We start from the raw sequence: 21,464 nt of genomic DNA on the forward strand, positions 1-21,464 counted from the left end.
GAAAGATGAGTTTAAAGTGAAAAGAAAAATTCAAACATAGTTAATTTTTGTATTTACAAAAAAATAGATCTTTACATCTTGAAATCCCGAAATGTTTTTAAACCCATTTCTCCTAAATTATGTAAAATTAACAAGTTTTTAAAGCGGCTTGGCTTCATACTACTTTTTTGTGGTATTCTTACTTTGTACCTTTATGAATTTTTTTTTTTTTTATGGTAGTTAGTTGGACGGAAAAAAAAAATCAAAACGTCTAGAAATCAGTCTAAGTCTTAGTTCAAAGTACCAAGGACATCAAAATAAAACATTTTTTGCGCCCCGAACCCATCTTTGCATGCTTATACCTGAAAAGAATGATTTTCGAAGATCCTGTGAGGATCGAAAATCTATTGACTTACTGTAAATGACTTGCTTCAGGTGCCCTCTGTATAAAGCCACAAGATTTGTTAAGAGTTGACTATTACTGATTGACTGACAGTTGCCGTAATAACCAATTGCATGTGTTTTTTTTTTCTATAACACTGAATTTTTGAAGAGTATTATTGTGAAGTTTGATGTACAGAAATATAATATTGTCTATAATTTACAATTTTCAGCTACATGACTTGTGTTTCAGTTTTATCTGTCATTTTCACTTTATTTGAGAAATTAGCCCTCCCCCCAACTACCCCAAAGAGATTGGACCCGTTCCGGTTATGTCAATCATATAGCTAGGACTTGTGCTTATTTTCCCCACCAAGTTTCATCCTGATCCCTCCAATCTAAGTGTTTTCAAAGATTTTAGGTTTCCCCCTCCTAACTCCCCCTTCAATGTCACCAGATCTGGTCGGAATTTAAAATATCAGCTCTGAGACACGATATCCTTCCAAGCATCAAATTTAATTAAGATCCCATCACCCGTTCGTAAGTTAAAATACTTCATTTTTCTATTTTTCCGAATTAACCGGCCCCCACTCCCCCCAGATAATCAAATCGGGAAAACGACTATTTTTAATTTGGTCTGGTCCGGTCCCTGATACGCCTGCCAGATTTCGTCGTCCTAGCTTACCTAGAAGTGCCTAAAGTGGCAAAACCGGGACCGACAGACAGACCAAAAGAATTTGCGATTGCTATATGTCACTTGGTTAATACCAAGTGCCATAAAAAAACACATGATATAAATGCACCGATGCAAATAGGTAGCAGATAGGAGTCAGTTACCTTCAAATGCTTGTGGAAGTTAGTCGTTGTATGTGTGTCCCTTTACGGTTTTTTCGGGGCAAAACTTGGTGGATGCTTTCACAGACCTGTCCTGGTCAATTTCCCCCTTCACAGTAAAGTACCTCCCTTGCAGTATAGATGGAAGCTCTTTGGCCATGCTAACTTTTTAGTTAGTTTGGGATTACTTCTTCTTAACGATGCTTATGACATAAAAGGTCCTGCTTCTTCTTTAAACATGGTGTGGGGAATTAGGCTTATGTACCGCAGTATATTTTCAGCAACCTGTTAAGGTTTTCGACAATAGATGACCTTAGCTTGTGCGATGCTTGTGCTCAAATAATTTTTTTTGTCAAAGGCAAAGTATTTGAAAAACAAGTACATTGTCAGTATTAAGTAATAAGTTTTTGTAATCTCACTTAAGTATCAAGTAGTAATTTCATCCTAGAGTTTTATCAAGAAATGGAAAATTTTACTTAAGTAATACTTCAAGTAAGTGACAGCACTGATGAGCCTATTGTCTATGTTTATAAAATATATATAGCCTAAAGATAGGCTATTTGTCCAAGATTGGTCACGATCCAGTACCGGAGATCTTACCCTATTTATACAATCTTCAGAGTTGTTTCCAGTTTTTCTTTGTGCCAGGCTAGTTACTAGGCCTGTCTTATCCATTGGCTCTTCTAAACTAAACACTGTAATGTAAACACTTGTAAACTAAATAAAATTATTGCATCATTAGATTCAGGGGTAAAACTCTAGTTAATTGACTTTTTGCTATCTCACAAAGGGTTTAGGTTAGGAAAATGAAACTTTCAGGGATGAATTTACAGACTAAAGTATTTCCCAGGAAGGTATTCTGAAGCAACTACCTCCCCTCCTTCTCCCTCTAGAGGGCCCTGACCTTTGATGACCTTTAAAAATATGTGTTATAGAAGTGAGACCTTGCAAAATAGATTTTCTGCTTAATTGAAGAACAACAAAATTGTTTTCAGCTTCATAACTTTGCTCAATTCTATTATATAAGGTTTTAAAGATATGCAAATACATTTCTTAAATTTTGAAAAAAAAACCCACTGATATAGCTCAAAATTCTACTCAAATAACAGGAATTGCATTTTCAGAACTAAAAGCAGAGAAAAAGCAAGTAGTAACTGAAAATGAAGGTAAAATGTTGTTTTGTCAAAATTTCAATAGGTAGGCTATAGACCTGTTATGTGGACAAATTTCAGGGCCCTCTTGAGGGAGAAGGAGTGGAGGTGGTTACTTTAAAATACCTTCCCAGGACATACTTGAGCCTGTAGACCCATCCCTGAAAGTTTCATTCTCCTAATCTAAACCCTTTCTGAGATAACAAGAAGTCAATTAACTAGAATCTTTCTGATTCATGATTTCTATATTAACCATGTTTTTCAGAGTTGCTTCCACCTTAGCTGTAGGCTTCACATTAGCCTAGGGCTATCACAAAAACTCACTGATTTCTTCAGTTGGCATCATGAATCAGCTGTTTGTGAGAAATTATGGTAACACTTCTGTATAATCCCTTTGGAACTAGACATACACTTACAATTCTGTGTTATCAGTGTTTCCAAATATAATGCTTGCTACCATAGCAATGCATCTAAGCATCCCCCTCCTAATGAAATGGGTTTTAGCTGTATGCTGTGTAGACAACTTTGCTGGTTTTTTTTTCAAATGGATATTATTTGCATACACAACCAGCTATAAATAAAAATAAATACAAAAAAACACCTCAACCCACAAAAATAGCTAGGCCTATTCAATGCATGTTCTAATGTCCTCTCCAAATAAATTGAAAAAGCAAAAACAAAGTTTTCTGATAGAAATAGAGAATAAATTTGAAACTCAAAATTATTGCATTGCACTCTATTCAACATGTATCTATAAAACTAGGCCTAGTAGCCTAGACTACATGATTAATTGACTGATGGTATTTCTCTATGTTTCCTGGGTTATACAAGATGAGAGGTTTACTGAAGAATTGTAACAGAATTGTATTTTTGGTCAATGTTCCTATTACCTGAACAACTGTTTAGGGTCATGAAATTATTGTTAATAGATGCATTTTGACTTTTTGAACATCTTTTCTCTCTTGCAAAACTACTGCAAACTCACTGTTATGGAGTTATTCCAGCCCAGATATTTTGCATTTACACATATAGAATTGCAATCATTACTGTTTCTATTGATACTTGTTTGTGGAGTGTAGCTTATATCCCTTGTTTCCCTAGATGATGGATAGCCTTAACTGGAATGGCTTCCCCATTCACAGTCATGAAACCATCTTTTAGTTTTTGCTTCAGGGATTTCAGGTGGTATGCTATCTACTACAACTTGTTCTTCTTTTTTGTGAAGTTTTCACATTTCAGTTATCACCTGGATGCTTCCAACAGTTATTGGCTGAAGAGCTGTGTTGGTGTGGTTACCTTCTGGGAACAGAACTTTTAATGCAATACTGTTGCTTGTTGCTTTAGCTTTTCTAGATATGTTGATACTGAAATTGCATCTTAGGGACTTGAAGAGTGCTATTCTTATGTGCAGTATCTTCTTAGGTAAGAATAGTGTCTCCTGGGATTTTGGAACCAGTTGTATAACTGTTACATCTTGGATGTTTTTTTGTTAGTTTATTGGTTTGGCCTATATATTAGGAATGGTTGGGTGGTTTGGTATTGGCTTTTATGGTTTGTAGCCTGTAGAGAAGTATTAGAAGGCTTATTCTAATGGACAGTTTGTGGTAATTAACTTTAAGTAAGGCGTTACTCCTTCTAATAGTAACCACAACTGAAAAAGAGCTTTGATAATTTTATTTTCATAAAAAAAAATTTGGCATTTCATGATGATTCTGAATATGTAAATTCTATAAATTTTCAAGTTACCCATCCAATGTTACAAGCCTGAGAACTTGTTTGATTTAAGAAAAAGGGGAAAAACAACCCAAAAGGGCAAGCATTCTTTATAAAAACCACACCATCAGATTCTGCACATCAGAACTGTATTGCAGAGATTTCAAATACCTATCTATAAAAATGTGAAAATTGTGTTTTTGTCTGATAAGTATGATTATAGAAGAATGTTTTTTATTATTACTATTTTTATTTATTTATTAATACATCAAACAGTAAGTAATAATGCTTGTTGTTATAGACATAAAACAAGAAATAAGCTAATTAGCAACATTAGAAACACTTATGAATATTAGAAGAAGATATGATGAAAAAGAAACATATCCAAAACTTATAAACTCAAACAAAAACTTATAACCAAAAGATCAACTTTAAATTCAACATCAAAAACTCCCAAATAGAGTTGTCTCCACTAAAGAACGTTTAACTATTAAAGGGTTGTAAAAATTTGAGTTTTTATTTTTTTTGTAGAGTGATCTAATTAATCCAGTAGTCATAGAATATCAGAAAAAGCTCATTAGAAAGGAGACTGAAAGTTCTAGTGCCTTTTTTCAGTACAAACTTGAATTGCAGTTACTTTCTTTTTCTTGCCATAATGCTGTGATGTTTTTAGATCTTCAATTAAAATATATGGCTAATTTGTTCCACTTGTATTTTTTAGCTTTATATGGAATGCAATTTCAATTATGGACTCTTTTTTTTGTTTCAGGGAACTGTTATAGCTCGAATATCAACCCATTTCAAAAATAAATATCTACCTAGTTCCAATCCTAATCCTATCATTAACATTCATGTCATTGATCAGAAAATGAACAACAGTCAGCAGGAAAAACTGGCAAATCTGAGAAACTTTGGAAGTGCCTTAGTAAATGTGAACCATGGTGAAGATGCAATACCTAATTATGTATGTAATACAAGAAAGACAAGAGGAGTACTTAAAATTCACAACGAATTTTCTGGCACCAAATTGTCTGATTTTATTCAGCCAGCAAAACATCAACAGTCAAGGAAACCAAAATTAGAAAGGAAAGAAAAGAGGGGAGCTAATTCTCCATCCTCTACTGAATGGCCCATCCTTACCATTAAAGGTCAAGAAGAGTCTTATTGTCCTGCCAGTGTTTTATCTGGTTTTGATTCTAGTCCAAATTGTGGATATTCTGATATTCTAAAGAGAAACACAAATATAAAGAAAGTGCAGGAACATTGCAATAGCACTGATTCTCAAAAACATAAAAAGGGTGCATCTAAAGTAAATGAATTTAAAAACAGGGGCGGAACATCAAAGCAAAGCCCCAAAAAAGCAGATCCTAATAATTTAATTAAAAATGTGCCTAATGTAATAGAAGGAAAAATTGAAAAGAGTCAAGGAGAAATTCAATGCAGCCAAAAGAATTGGCAAGACCAAAGGACAAAGTCAAGTAAAACTGAAATAAGTAAAAAAATTAAGGAAAACCTAAAACGTAGTGACAATGAAATATTAAATGAGGAAAGTAAAACTAAAAAATTGACTGTGAAATCATTAGAGGATAACCTGCAGTTTAATGATGGAACTGTAGCGAATACAGAGAAAAGTAATGAGGAGCAAGAGATTATAAGAGAGAAAAGAAAAAGAAGGCGCCACATAATCAGGGCTAGAAAGAGAGAACAGAAAGAAGCTGAATTGTTGCAGCAGCTTCGTGCCCCAAAAGACTCTAAAATAACTATCCTATCTGGTAATGCACTCAACAAATTTTTGAAGCCAAGCAAATTAAATACTAAACCAAAAGTAGAATTTTCTGCTTTTACTGAAGATTTTCCAGATTTGAATGCAGTAAATACAGTTTCAGCACCTGAAGCTTTGGAGAAGCTGAAAGTACCAATAACACCAATGGCAGAAGCAGAAACTCCTGTACAGACTAGTATAGAAAATAGGAAAGAAAACGGAATCGTGAAAGAGATTGAGGAAGCAGAGAAAAATGTTGGTGAGAAGAAAGCACCAAAATCTAGTGATCCTATACAACTCAATCTTTTTGATATTGCTCTGGTAATTCTCGCTTCTGTTTATTTTTCTTAGTGATTTATCTTTGCTTTAGCTTTCTGTTAACTTATCTTTTCTTATTTTTATTCATTATATTCATCATTTTTATTCATTTATTTATTTTTTATTCATATAATAAGCTTTTATTGTTTATTTTCATACTATTCTTCATCTATCATTTAAGGTTTTGATAGAATTCATTATTGAGGCGTTTTTCTTGACGATTTTTCTGTGGCAGAGACATGTCAAAAACATTTAAGAATAATGATGCTGTTTGGTCATAATTTTTGGAGGGAAGATTTTTCAGAAAAGTCAGAAAAAAAGGGAGTGTCATTCTCATATGGGTGGAAGTCCATCTTTGTCTGCTCTTGTCTACTGGTAATGGTTACAACGTTTTCCCTTAAATCTTCTCAGTAAAATTCACTGGGGACAGCTAAGAACCATTTTTTTTTTCAAAGCCAAAGCTTCAAATAAGATTTAGTAATTAGTTAATCAGTTTTAAGAGTGTGTGCTTTGAACAAACATGGCTGTCAAATTTACAACTTGTCTAATTTTTGTGCTATGTTACTAACTTTTGACTGGCAAAGAGACTTTAAAGCCACCCTTTTCTTGCTTAATAGCATCTCAAATATGAATTAAGTTTTGAAAATCATACATATGGAAAGGAATGGTGAGACTATTAAAAACAGGGAGTCAAAAGGATCAATCAGCATTCAAAAAGCATATATATCTATCATAGAAGAGCCGAAATTTGAGAAACACGAGGAAAACTACTTGAGAAAAAAAAATGAGATAAATCTTCGTTTTAAGTTGGAGACTCTCAAAATTTGCAGCTTAATGGTCATTGTTTGACATGTAATTCTCTTCTTCTTTAGCAAATAGCATTTGGACTCGCATCATTTGGGCTCCTTATGGCTTCGAAGTTGGTTGCATCTCACACCACTCCCCTCATGAAACCGAAATTATATTTCATGACTAATAAGTAAAGTAAGATATTCATATTCTTACTCCATAATATTTTATGGATATCTTTATTATATGAACATCCAGATTCCTACTCCATAAGATATTCAAATTGAGGAAATGATTCCTTTATGTTTATGGTTTACTTCTTTTTCTTGTCTACTTTTGTATGTTATATAGACTATATACTTTGTTTCCTTTATTTTCAACCAGGAGTTAAAAATACTTCAGGATAAGTAAATAGGACAATTGCTTCAAAAACCATTTAAATATGCATTCAAGTGCCACTTGTTACAGTGGCGCGCTTTATTTTTTACTAGGAGTTAGCATTGTTTTTAAAAAAATATTGTTATTGAAGTTGGTACTATAAGCTGGAATAAAAAAAATGTTCAGAATTGCAAAAATGTTGTTGTAAATCCAATTACTAATTTTAGCCATAGAAAATTCCCATAAAACTTGCTTAAAATGAATTGTCTTTTTCATTTCTAGGCCAAGTCTGTTCTTAAGCAAAAAATGAAAGAAAAACGATCAAGGTTACAAACTACAAAGAGGACATCGGATTTTGACAAAATTATTGCCAATTCATTAGACAGTAATGCTCCCATTCTAAGTCGTGGTAAAATTCGAACTAGACAAAAAAAACCCACTTTGATGAAGAAGGCGATTTTAAAACAACGACAAGAAAGACAAAAACTCCTCTCTGTTTCAACAGGAATGGTTGCTGCATCCCCTAGAAACCTGAGTAATGAAGCCATTGATGGTGAGTGGTTGGATCAACCTGAAGCAATTGAAGACGGAGGAAAAATTGTTGTTGTAAAGAAGAAGATGAAGAAGAAGAAAAGAGTAAAAATTTTGGATAGCAACAATGACGAGCCAATTCGCCATACTAATAAATTCAGAGAGTAAAATATATTTGTATTTTTACTTTTATTTTCTACAAGTAATTACAATAATCTTAAAAATAAAAGCATCTAAATTAGAAGAAAGTAATCGAGGAAATATATTTTTGTCTTTGTTACCTGCGATGTAGTCAAGATTTAGCAGAAGGGGGGAGGTGTCCCATTTGGGGGATTTATTTTATGGAATGAAATTAATTAATGAAGTGAATTTTCTGAAATTAAGCAAATTCATGTCTGCTTATGAGTTTTTATGGTTTTTTTTTTTTTTTTTACATATATGGATTCTACATAAAATAGAAATCCTTTGATCTGTAGATTTTTTCCAGACTTCTGTACAGTTCGTTTTGTTGAAGTATAGACCGTCACCAAAGAAAATACAAATATTTTAAAAGCTTAGGGGTTATTTAATAGGTTGCAGATAAAGTTTTGGAGCACCAAGGACAATATAAATGAAATCTGATTATTTAAATTGGTTTAGTAAAAGCTTAAGCAACTATGTATATCTTTAAAATTTAGGAAAACATGGGGAGTCAATTTTTAATGAAAAAGACTGGTATATGTCATTATGCAGGTTTAACACTTTGCAGGCGCCAAGGTTTGAAAATAAGAAACGCGTTTGAAGTTCAGTAGAAAGTGAGTGAAAAAATATAGCATAATTGTGCCTCATAATTACGTGATGATTGTTACTTTCTTCTTCTTTTTTTTTACCTAAGTAGTGAAACCAGGACTCTGAAAATTGTGGTTTTGGTGGCTGTTATAGTTGCCAAAGTTAGAAAAGAGTTTAAAAAAATAGTGGACTTCACTATGCCTTTGTTGTTTGAGCTTTTAAATAGTCTAATGCCTATGAAAATAAAATATGAAAAAATACTTCCCAATGTTAAAAATAAAACCAGGAAACTCCAAAAGTTTTTGTTTATAATGGTACTAATAAAGTTAAAAAACGAAAGTCTGAATGACAGTTTTCCAAATTAACAGTAACGTCCTTAGAAACTACTAATATAATTATTTGCTTGGGTGAAATTAAAAGCAAATTTTTTGGTGTAGTATGACGCTTTAAACTTTTCTTCTTCCATTCATCTTTTTTCTGCATTGTTAAGCATTTAGATTTTACACCTCAGTCTCGAACTGATAAGCACAAAGACTTCACAATATATAGTAGATTGAATGTAGTAGGTCTAAATGTCAAAAAGGATGTATTCTTTTTTGTATGTTTTTCTTGTCAATATATTTCTTTCCACTTAGATATTGTGATCAAATGTTGACCGATGATATCGAGATCGTTTGTGTAGACCTGCTTCATGATTTGGTTCGATTTCAAGATAGAGCTCATCAGAAAGATCCAATAAAAGCCAAAATGAAAAAGAGACTAGTTTTTGGGCTGAGGGAAACTACAAGACAAGTTGAAAGAGGTCGAGTCAAAGCTGTTGTTATAGCACCAAATCTAGAAAAGTGTAATGAACCAGGTTTGTCTGTTTTTCTTACTCAGATATTTCTTTTATTTTGGTGTGTATCAATGATGAAAAATAAATAATGGAAAAAGACGTAACAAATAAAGTAGGCTTCTCCCTCCTCAGAATCAAAACATATTTCATACTATATCCAGTTGTTTTTTGTTGTTTTTTTTAGTAAGAAGTTACTAGGTTGAATAAATCATGTACTGTAAATTTTGTGCTTCAGACAAGGAGAAATAGAAAAACAAAGTACAGTATCTTGTGATTCCGCAGAATCCCCAAAAGGTACAAAGGAGCTGTTAACTGGATATGGCATATCTACCTCAAGATCTTTTTGCCGGGAGTGTGTTTGGGTTTGGATGGTTGTATATTGATAGACCGAATACGCACGAAGAAAAGACGAAACCAAACGAGGATGATTTTCAGTTAGTAAATAAACGAAAACAAAGCACATATTTTGGAAAAGACGGATAAGAAAACTTTACATGTAGAGCACTTGAAATAGTACGTGAAGATGAATACATCAGGGCAATTTTATAAAAGTGACCTGTCTGATCAGTATTGTCTATCGTGTGACTGTAGCTGCTTAGACAAAAATGATAATCGATAGTAGTAGCATCAGTCAACCATGGAAACAACTTATTTAATATCTACAGGTGAAAAAAGGCCGTTCTTCCTGGCCTGGAAAGCAAAGCTGGCTTAGTTTTCCATTGATTTTAGTTCCAATATTTGCGACTAGCGGAAAGGGGCCTGACTATTATTTGTGAGAAGATAAGAATTAGCTAGACTTGCAAATAGAATCCAGCCTGCCAGTGGAAAGCGTTTCTGGCTAGTGGTATGGCGCCAAGTTCAAATTATTGTGCTCATGACTAATTAAATCTCTAGTTTTGACTTTTTTCTTCACTTTATCTGTTATTTTAAGAAACGAATAAAATTTTTGAAAACATTGTAAGATAATGACTGAAATCAGTTATTAACACTGGCTTATACTTAAAAGTTAATTTTGACTCTTAAAGTTGGTCAATTTTGAGTATCTAGCAATTAACTCTATTCGTAATTAGCTGGTACAATTTTCAATTCCCTATCTTACAAGGGAACTTCACCTCTAATCGGTGTTTATCTATTATTTTTCCCAGAGGCACTTCATATGGAAGGGGCGGTAATGTAAACTTTGGAGGAGGCTCATTTAATTGGAAATCGGAAGTTCTAGTGCTCCTTTTAAGTGTCATAAGTTATCGAAGGGTGACTAGTCCTCCCCATGCCCTCTTTCCCCAAATATCCAACGAAATTTTTAGATTACCATTTTGTTGAAAATAATCAAAACTAAAAAATAATAGTAACTGTGCCTCCTGGGATGTATTGTCCCCATAGCCCCCATGGCAAGGATGGGAAATTATGAAATTTGTTTTATTACATGCAGGATTTATCGTTAGGAAAGAGGGAAGTTTGATTCTAGATGTGTTCGAATAAGCTAAGGATATTCAGGTGAAACTTTAAAGAACATTGAGGGACATGTTAAAATTAATCTAAAGATACCTTGTGCATTCTAGTTATCAAAAAGGGGTCCTGCAATATCACTAGAGCAGCTTAGGGCATTAAATTTAAACTTTCAGGACATGTTGAGGTTGATGTTACAAAGTGATCGGAGGACAACCAGTTCCCTTCCCATTCCCTTTCTAGCTGCCCTCCCTCCAAAGATATCTGATCAGAATTTTGGAATGACCATTTTTTTTTCAAAATAGTTGGAAACTCAAATAACTGTACCTCCAGGGATGACTTAACCCCCCGCAGCCCCTGGGGAACGTGTTTTAAGTTTTATAAGTTGCCCATTGTTCATATACAAGGCTGGTTATTGGGAAAATGGGTCTTGTTTGATTCTGAGTGTCCAAGATGGCTAAGAGTATTAAGTTAAAACTTTTAGAAAGTGTTGAGGGGGATGTCAAACAAAATCATAGGACACTTTATGCAGGAGGGCTGTCAAAGGGACACAACAACAATATCGAACACCAACTTTCAGGGCCACTTCTACTAATATTGCAGGCGCAAATGAGGTTGGTTGCCACTGTAAATGTAACTATTTCCCGCTGTGATTGCGACTGCTTGCAACTACTACTGCATCTACTTGTAACTACTTCCTTAGAATGTTTAGGGGGATGTTGAACTCCGAAACGTTAAGGTTGAAAAAACACCACTTTGATTATACTTTGAGGTTAAAATGGGAAATGTTGAAAAACTTGAAACTTCGGCAATCAAAAACGAACAGAATTAATACCATTATAATATCACACAAGAAAAAATTAATATGATTATATTTCCGATATTAGTTTTATTTTCTTTTTTCTTCCCAAGGACTATTCAAGGCACATGTAGTTTTCGATGAAATGGAAATGACGCAGTGCGCTTTAGACTTTTACATTTAGGAGAGGGGAAGGGAGTAGTAATCCAACTCGTATTTATAGTAATTTTTATTCGTTTTAAGTTTCATTTGAATTCTCAAGTTGGTTTTTACTCGTTTTAAGATTTATTTATTTATTTGTATTAATACCTGTTGTATGTTTGTTTCCTATGATTGTTTATTTAATTTCTGTCGGTCTTGGGTTTCATTTATTCTTAAATAGTAATTTCTGGCGGTTTTGAGTTTGAATTATTATACGAATTTATTTCTATTGGGCTTAAAATTAATATGGCTCTTTACTTTTCTTGAAAAAACTTCTTTTTCAGAAAGTTTCCGTTTAATTAATCGCAAGAAAAGGCCTTAAAAGAATGCCCAATATGCGGTTTCAGGATTTACTTGGAAATAGTCTTGTAGATTGAACAGTGATGTGATAGATTTTCCAAACAATTATCGGGTAGATTCCCTAATGATTTCTTGGTAAATCTCAAAGGATTAATTAAAATCAATATAATTAGTTCTGACAATTATTTGTCATTAATGTATTCTTCTTCTTTTTTCTTTTGGAAATTTTTAGCATTCTTTCCAATTTTTATCTTTGGTTCTATTTCTCTTCGTTTTATCAGCAGATTCAAGAAGAATATCTTTGAAAGTGTCCCTGATAATAACAATAAAACAAGTAAAAATGTATATACTAAATTGCATTGAATCCTTTTTTTTTTATTGCTTAAGCTGTCTTCAATTTACGATCTTTTTAAAAGCACATCTGAGCCACAATAAATAAAGTGTTCCATTATCGTTTGAGTGAGGCTTTGTTTGAGAATTTTGCCTTCCTTTAGCGTTTACCGAGGAATTGTTCTGCGTTATTGTTACAAACTCACTACTATTTTGTTAATGCAAATTTGTTTTATGTTTAACTGGATGACTTGTTTCACTTTTTGTTCTGTTTAGGCTTCATTTAATCATTCATAGTAATTTCGGTTCGTTTTACATTTTGTTTGATTGTTCATTTTAGTTTCTGTTCCTTTTAAGCATTTAATGTAATTTCTATTTGTTTTAAGTTTGGCTTATGATATTACTTTTTCTCTGTTCCTTTTAAGTTTTAATATCGCTTTTCATTTCCGTTTGAAATGCTGTTTCGGCATTTTTATTCAGGATTTGCTGAAAGACTAACAGAAATCCGCAGAAATTTAATTAAACAAAATGAGTTTTAACGACTGACAGTAATTTTTTAAGACGTGATAAGACTAGAAATTATTCTATTTCCGTTTAGTGTGATTGTGATAATCCACTCGTTCCGTATAAATTTTTTGACAATTAAACATCGCTGTGCAGCAATGTAGTAGTTCTCGAAACTTATCTTTCAGTTCTTTCCATTTCCCCATGACCTTTTTTATTTATTAATAAATCTGTTATTCAGATTTTTAACATACATATTTTTAAGCGAATTTTTTTAAAATATATTTTTAATATAAAATTCCTTGCAGGAGGACTGGACGAAGCTGTAAAGTCTCTTCTAGATCAGGTACACAAGAAAGGTGTATTCTGTGTTTACGCTTTGGATAGATGGCGACTTTCCAAAGCCACAAAAAAGAAAGGAATGACAAGCTGTCTGGGTATACTAAATTATCAAGGCTCAAATGTAAGTCGTTTTTTTTTCGAGGTTGGGCTGGACATCACTTTTCGGGAAGCTAAATTTTGGCTCCTTAATTCGACACATTTTGGCTCCAGACAGGTGACCTGTAATTAAATACATACATATATTTAGAATGAATAAGTTGAGGTATTCTTTAATTTTTTTGAATATACTACAATAAATAGTGTTTTTAGAATAACTCACATACTTCCTACTCGCATTTGTTTAATGAAATAGCTATCGTAGAACTAAAAAATGAACGCTAAATTACGCTACTTTTACAATCACAAAACGGTCACTTGTTAGCTACACTTACGAAATATGACACAACTTTCAATTCACTTATTACTTTTTATGCTTCCAAAATAGGTACTTAATTAGACTCTTGCTCAAGTATTTGAAAGACATACTGATGTGTGTTTTGGTCTTGATGCCCTAACTAAAACATTTTTATTCCAAGAAACACTTTCAAAAAATAAATAAAATAAAATTTGGCATAATGACGTTTTAGTTTGTTCATAAAGAAAGGAAACAATCTAAAATGGGGTTTTTAAAGGCCAAATGAAAATACTGAAGAAAACACAGAAGGCGAATATTTCGAGAGAACAACCGCCTCTCTTTTTTAGCGCGAACAAAATAATATGATTGAAGAGAAAGCTAAAACCAAAAAACAAGCGCAGAAAGTACAACAAAACGAAAAAAAAAAACGCCAAAAATTTAATAAAATGAATAAAAGACTAAAAATTAAAAGAATTAAAATCAAATACCTAACAAACAATAAAGTGAGCTATTCACCAATATCCGCGATTTGCACAAAATCCAAACAAATATGAACAGCCATCCACGGATACTAACGAACAACTGAGAAATAAAAGAAAAAAAATCATTCACTCGAACAAACGAAGCAGGGATTGAATAAATTGGAGAACTAGGTCACCTAATTATGTGATTGGGGAAGTGGTTCAACGTTAAATTCAGAGATTATTAAACTATCGGCTTTTCTTTTGAGAAAACCGAAATGCAAATCACGTTTGTTCAGCTTCATATTTTAGTGTCGGTCCTGTTTTGATTTTATAATAGGTGTAGATGCCCTTTTACAAGCATCAGAAATTTCAAAATAACCTGTGAAAAGAAATTGCATGCAGAGCAGCTACTTTTTTTCCATACTCCTTAAGCACCGTGCTACGTGTACTGTCTACAGCTCACTGATGATAAAAAGCAGGTATAGGCCGCCTATAAAATTAAATATATCTGTGGACAACGAGGAAGAGTAATTAAGAGTTTTGGAACTGCAAATCATCCAGCTTATAAGCTGTTATGTGGTCCGAGAAGAAAAGAAGTGGTTGCAGAAATAACACGCCATGGTAAAAGATAAAAGAAGAACTAAAAGCTGGAAATAATCCAGCTTTTAAGCTGTTATGCTCAAAACCATCATTGTGACAAAAATAATCAGACAATTGTGAACAGAGTGTAAAGAGAGCAAAACGCTGTAACTGTCTCATCTGCTCTAGAAGAATGGTTATTTTAGTGGAAAGTGATATTTGTTACGTGCTAAGAGAAACCAACTGCAAGACAAAAGACTGCAAAACTAAAAGTAAATTACTTTTATCAAAAGTAATAGGAAATGTTTGTTTTGTCCGGCATTGTTAGTTATCTGCATAATGTCCTTCAGTTTTTTTTATATTTAATTAGCTTCATGTTAATTAAATTAATAGGTCGTTAACTTCTAGTTAATTAATTTGCACCTTGTCTTGCATAAATATCTTAAATGAAGATAGTATCCTGAAAATTCTGGGACCTACGAAAATGGTTCACCACAGATTACCTTTTTAGATTTACACTACTTGCCTACATATACATATTATCCTTGCCTAAATATATTGTTTATAAATGTGTTTTGCCATGTCTAGGTCTTGTGGGTCAAATCCTAATGTAAGAGGTGGTATGTGATAGTATTATCAAATCAAGATTTTTCGTCCACCTTTTTAAAATCAGCATGTTTAATCGAATTGTCTGATCCCCTTTCTTTAACTTATTTGGTTCCAAGATACCTAGAATTTTTTCATTGCTTCAAAATGTATCTCCTCTCTATTTCTTTGATTTTTGCTTTTATTCGCAGAGAAGTTGAAAACTGTAGTATTATTCATATTAATCACGTCTATTTAAACAAGTGGTAACAATAACAGCGATAAGACCTGAAAGACAAAATACCGGAAAACACTGAAAGCTGTAATAACAGCCAAATTACCTCTCCTGTAGTTGCCTAATATAATGCAGCGCCTTTGAAATCGCTGTAGCCAAAATATTCTTGCTTGTTTTTTCTCTTTTTCTTTGTGAAAGTGTTCTCTCTTTTCACCCATTCGTCTTTCTATTGCTCAAACCACAAGTTCTTCCTATAATTTTTTTCTAATGTAGTAATTTATCAAGTGAATCACTATTTTATTTTGTATGTCATTGTCTTATTCTGTCATTTCTGAAGCATTGTGATGTATTATATTTCAGGAAAATTACAAAAAACTACAAGTTCTAGTCGAAGAAGCAAGAAGCGAATATGAGCGAAGGAGTTCTAAGAACAAAATTATGCAAAACGTCAGCATTGAAGAAGCGAATACTGATACTTCAAAGAATAGCTCAAGTCAACAATCACCACCGGAAATTTCTCCTCTCCTTCTGTCTTTGATTAAAATGGAACTGAAAGATTAAGCCTGAATGGTAAACTATGTTTGTTTGACTGTTGATTTTCAGAGGTGACACTCTAGCACTGCCCCAGTAAAGAACCATGTGCCTCCCATGTATTATTCTTCTCTGGCTACTTCGCATGCAAGGGTATTTCTCCCATATAGCCCATGGGAAAAGGGTAGGGAATTGTGCATATTGTCAATTTATTACAAGTATGATTTATAGTGGCAAAAAGACGGTATGTTTGATTTTGGATTTCCCAGTAGCTCCTAAGTTTTAGACATTGCTCCCTGGGTTAAAGGTAACTCAGAAGGTGTTAGGAGAAGTGGGCCAAAAAACCTCAGTGTCCCTGAGGAGTTTGAAGCTTACTGCCGTTATTCCTTTGGCCAAGAGGAACCTCATGTACAAAAACACTTTCTGGGACCCGCGAAAATAGGGATTACTTTGCACTTTTTCCGATTGTCTCGAAATTCATATCCTTAAGTCCTCGGTACCTCAAAGTTGAAGGAAAGAATAGTAAAAAAATTATGTTTTCCCTGAAAATTAATATTGGCAGAGGATCAAAAAACGTTTTATCTTCTGAATGGCTTACAATTGAAACTTTCAGGGGATGTCATAGGAGGAGGGGGCAAGTGAACCTTGTATTCTGACTCAGAAGGGAGGGCAGAGGTAAATCAAAAGATACAAATTGCTTCCAAGTTATCAAAGTGACATATCTGCGCTCTCTCGGACAATATTTAGGGATCGAATTGAAATTTTCGCAGTGTTAAGGAGAGGGGGGCAAGGGGATTTCAAATTTTATATTTAGTGGCAGGTCTTTAGGAGAAAAACTAAAAATTAGTACGATTAACCAATAATAAAACTATGCCAGTGAAAAAAAAGTAGAAATTGGTTTTAAAAATAGTTCCAAAAAAGTTTTAGATCAAAAAGAAAATTAATATTTGAATATTAAATGAACAGACATAAAGTCGTGTAATAATTCAATAGTTAGGACGAACTGAAATTAATTTGGATGAATAAATGAAACCCGAAACGCATAAAAATAAAAAAGGAGTAATCACATCAAACCTAAAGATAATAGACATTGCTATAGATGAATTGGTGAAACAGAAAATAAATAAAAATAAAAGTTAATAATCAAGTGAAAATCAGAAGGAACACAAATCAGCATTAAATCAAAATTAAAAGGAATAGACCCTCGAATAATTGTAGAACTACTGCCCCCTAAATCCTGTAAAACCAAGAGTATCACTTGTGACTTTAAACACTTTCTCTTCATCGTTGAAACATTAAAAATTAAAATTGACTGAGATCACCTAGAATAAATGTCTTCAGTCTAGTTTCATGTGTTTGCTATGCAGTAATGTTTGTCTATTTCCTTTTTAATACATTCCTTTCAAATAAATACAACATAAGTTGTTAAATGATTTATTGATTAGTCACTTCAAAATATTATTTCAGCAAATTAAGCAGATTGCTTCAACTATAACGAGTGTTCATTTTAGAAACTTTAGGTAGCCATCAATTTCTGTACGTTTGGATCAAATATAGAATTAAAAGGAATAGCCCTATTTTAGCTCACGTGAACTTCTTTAGTTTCATCGCCTAAGTTATACAAAGAACTTGTTTTGTAATTTCCGTACTCTGAAACCCTCAACCAGACGTTTATAATCTCCTTTCTCGTATAGTCCTCCCAGCCTCCTTAGTAAGAAAAAGTAATAACTTCGTTTTTAAAATATTTTTCAGAGATTCTGGTGATAATATACCACTCTATGCGCTAAAACTACAATGATCTCGTTTAAAAGATAAAGGAGGTAGAAATTAAAGCTAATGCCTATCATCTAATGCCCTATTATCCCTCATTTTGACTTCTATAATTTCATTATCAAAGTTAAATAAAAAATCTTCATGTGAGGTTTATTGAATAAACTTATTAAAAAAAAAAAAAACTAAAAACGAAGAAAATGTAATTAATAAAAAGCTGTCTTTTACACAAGCATAGAGCAAGTTTGAAAATTAAAACGCACAAAAATAGCTGCTTCGTATATTATGCGAAATATGTCTGCAAAACTAGCTCATGATAATACTCCATATTTGTAGATTCTAAAGATTGTCGCTTTACTGAAAACTGAGCTTGCTTGAGTTTTTAAATGGTTATAATTTTGTGAAGAGTTCATTGGGGCTGATGAAAAGCTATTGAGAGCCTTATGTCCTAGTCTTTTGTTTTCTGAAGGCTTCTTATAAGCTTTTACGCTCCTAATGGAACATCTCGTTTTTGCTTCAGTTGAGTGTTTTCAGTAAAGTGCCAGTTTTCAAAAATCTACAAATATGACGAAATATCACAAGTCAGTGTACTTGAGTTATTCTTGTTGATGTATTTTTCCATATTCTCCGAAGGAATAATTTTCTTCGTTTCAAGTTTTAAAACGCAGGGTGCCTTGTTGCAAAGAAAGATGCAGAAGGCGGCTCGTCGCCCTCCAATCACTTGACTCTTAAAAGAGCACTAGTCTTTTTTCAATATCAAGTCAAATGGGCCCCTTCCAAAGTTTCAATGGGCACTTCGTCTGTGGGAAGTGACTAGGAAGGGGGTAGCAAAAAATAATAATGGAAGTCAAATGGCTCTTTAGTAAGGCAGCGCTATTATGTTGCCTCTGATCTAAAATGTATGTACAACCTGTGCTTTGTAGAATTTGCAAGAAAAAGGCAAAATAGTTACCACAAAAATAAAATTTGGGACCATCATTCATGGACTATGTATTAATTCGCCCCTTGGCTTGTTTTAGACATTGAGCTTGATACACCGGGTGGATATCGACGTAACGAGTGAGGCAAGGGCCCTCTTTGCTAAAACCGTTGGCATGTGGTGGCACCTAGGCGAAATGGTTTCCCCTTTTGTGAGAGCTGGAGACCCAATCTACTACTATAACAGCCGGACGCCCAGTCAAATTGCCAATTCTACGGGGAACATGTCTTTCGGCGTTCTTCGTCTGTAATAAACAGATAGCTGGAATTTATTTTTATACTACCCTGATGGTCGTAATTTAATTTTAGATTATAACTGTTTGTCCAGTGCAAGTAGGAATGGAGGAGTAGATCTAAGGGATAGAAGTATATTAAGGCAATTTTTCGCGTACGACTAACTAGCATTGTTAGTAGTTGCGTTTTTTAAGTTGTTTGTTCTCTCTTAAAAATGACAGTATTTCTTTTTCAGGTAAATTCCTGGTAATATGTGAAATGTCGATACGAATTTGAAGTCATTCATCCGGTAATACCATCTATTTCTGAGTTTTAAATCTATGGAAACTGTCGAGTTCTAAATCGTATAACAGAGTGCCAATTATTAAACATTAGAGCTTGGTCTAACAAATATAGATGAGAAGCTTTTCAGGGTGTAGGCTGCAATGTTTTTTATTGTTAAATACATTGAGGCATCAATTATAGCTTTAGCTTGACGGTGTTATGTAGGAAGCGTCTGTCCCAAATCAGCCTTGAACTAAAAACTTCGGCTTAAATTAAATAGGTCAACTGTGAGCCAAAAATCTAGTATCTTTGGGTGCATAAGAGGGTTTTACATCAAATTAGGCACAACAGTTTTTAATCATATTTTTTTAACAACGAAAGATAGAAACTAGATAAAAAAATCAAGTAACTGGACTAAATTGAACGTAAGCTTCCAATTTGGCTGTGGTTGATAATGGAACTTCCTCCATTCCACTGTCTTGAAAGTATATATTTTTCGTAGCTAGTTTTTTTTTCTATTTGTTTTACTCCGCTATTTACTTTTTGTTGTATCTGGGTTAAAATTGAGAATAAATAGAATATAAATAAATTCAAAGGGCTCTGCGTTGTACCAGTTCTTGTCTTTTACTGCAACATATTGGTCAAGACGCTTATCTTCCAAAATGAAGCATTCGAGTTTAATTACTTTTGTGTTAGCAATCATACTGCAAAGAAAATGACTGTTAGTCATATCGTAGATCCAAATCTTTGTTGCACTGCCACCTGTCACTGTTTGCATCACTTCGGCCAAAGCACTCGATTACTATTTTTAAATTTACACTAAACTTCATTGTTTTTGAAGACTATCTAGTCATAATAAGCATAAAGTCAAAAATTACAATTCACTGATTGGCATTAGTCAAAACTAGGAGAACAGGGTACCACGAATGCCGAAAAGTACATCAATTCTTAGTTTACGTATGCATCGTTGCGCTAGATTTTGGCGTTTTAACTCTGTAAAATACTTAGTTTTAATTCTTTAACCCTTAAATTTTATTATTCTTCTAACCCTCGATTCTCTTTGCTTAGTTTTTTTTTTTACTTAAACCCAGAGTTAAAGTGATACCTTGAGGGTCATGTTGCTGTGCTCAGTGTTACGTTTTGGCTATATTCCAAGTGCTGTAGTGTTGAATGTCAATTGGCTGTTCGTCTGCTGACAGTCAACAAGGTCATACCTCATTGAAGGATTAATCCGTGAGACAGAATAATACGTGGAAAGGCGAGTGCTTCTATTCTCAGCAAAAATGGACCATTTGCAAACGATAGCTATTACTATTTTTACAATTAATTCCGCTTTTATTCCTCATTGTGTTTGTATTAACTATGTAGCAGTGTTTCAATGCACACGACGTGCGTTCGTGGTGCAAAAAAAAAATGCATGGCATGTCCGGGAAATGTTTGTGTGTTGCAGCCCCACAAGCTTTGTGTAAAAACTCACCTATCGACCTTATTAATAATTAGGGATGGACTAAAAAAAACAACTGTTCATGTCACATAGGACCACATGCTCAGTGAAGACAACTACATGGGATTGGGTACAAAACGGAAACGTATTATTTTCACTCTGCAAAAGAAATACGATATGAGAAATCTGGATAACTTCTTACAAGCAATGTTAATTTGTTTTAAACTTCTATATTCTAGTAAAACTAATTCTATCCTCTGATTTAAGAAATTGGGATCTTAAAAAAGATAAGTTTTCTCTATAGCTAAGTTCAAACGTTCTAGTGCAGCTGGTAAACCGTCGTTATGCATAAACTTTCGAAAGAAATGGATTGAATCTGGGGCAAAAAGTTAAGTATTGGCGAGAAACACAGTTGTATAGACCAGTTTAATAATGTTTTAATCTTTTGTCGTGCTCATTGTTCATATTTTTACTATGCCCTGAAATTTATTTGTGAAATTCTTGAATTTTTTTTATTCTTTAAATTCGTTGGTTTCTGATTCAGAATAAAATTATTTTTTAATTGTTATTTTGATAATAAAATTTGGAAGATTTTATATTATTGTCTGTCTAGAAAAAACAAAGG

The 21,464-nt window shown here is 33.3% G+C and overlaps 1 protein-coding gene across 1 annotated transcript; it reads left to right on the forward strand.

Annotated features, from left to right (window-relative positions):
• Positions 1–1,560: 1,560 nt before the first annotated feature.
• On the forward strand, positions 1,561–20,893 carry LOC136036267 (selenocysteine insertion sequence-binding protein 2-like). Its single transcript, XM_065718407.1, has 7 exons — positions 1,561–1,579; positions 4,828–6,141; positions 7,588–8,000; positions 9,240–9,460; positions 13,328–13,482; positions 15,979–16,188; positions 19,367–20,893. Exons 2-6 carry the CDS (start codon positions 4,927–4,929, stop codon positions 16,177–16,179), a joined length of 2,205 nt encoding a protein of 734 aa, XP_065574479.1. The 5' UTR covers positions 1,561–1,579; positions 4,828–4,926; the 3' UTR covers positions 16,180–16,188; positions 19,367–20,893.
• The last annotated feature ends 571 nt before the right edge of the window (positions 20,894–21,464 follow it).

Source organism: Artemia franciscana, chromosome 15 (genome assembly GCF_032884065.1).
Source record: "Artemia franciscana chromosome 15, ASM3288406v1, whole genome shotgun sequence".
NCBI classification, from domain to species: domain Eukaryota; kingdom Metazoa; phylum Arthropoda; class Branchiopoda; order Anostraca; family Artemiidae; genus Artemia; species Artemia franciscana.

Coding starts and splice junctions, on each gene's coding strand:
- LOC136036267 (XM_065718407.1), top strand. CDS start 4,927: ATGAACAACAGTCAGCAGGAAAAACTGGCAAATCTGAGAAACTTTGGA. Junction 8,001..9,239: donor CATACTAATAAATTCAGAGA/GTAAAATATATT, acceptor CTTTCCACTTAG/ATATTGTGATCAAATGTTGA. Junction 13,483..15,978: donor TAAATTATCAAGGCTCAAAT/GTAAGTCGTTTT, acceptor ATTATATTTCAG/GAAAATTACAAAAAACTACA.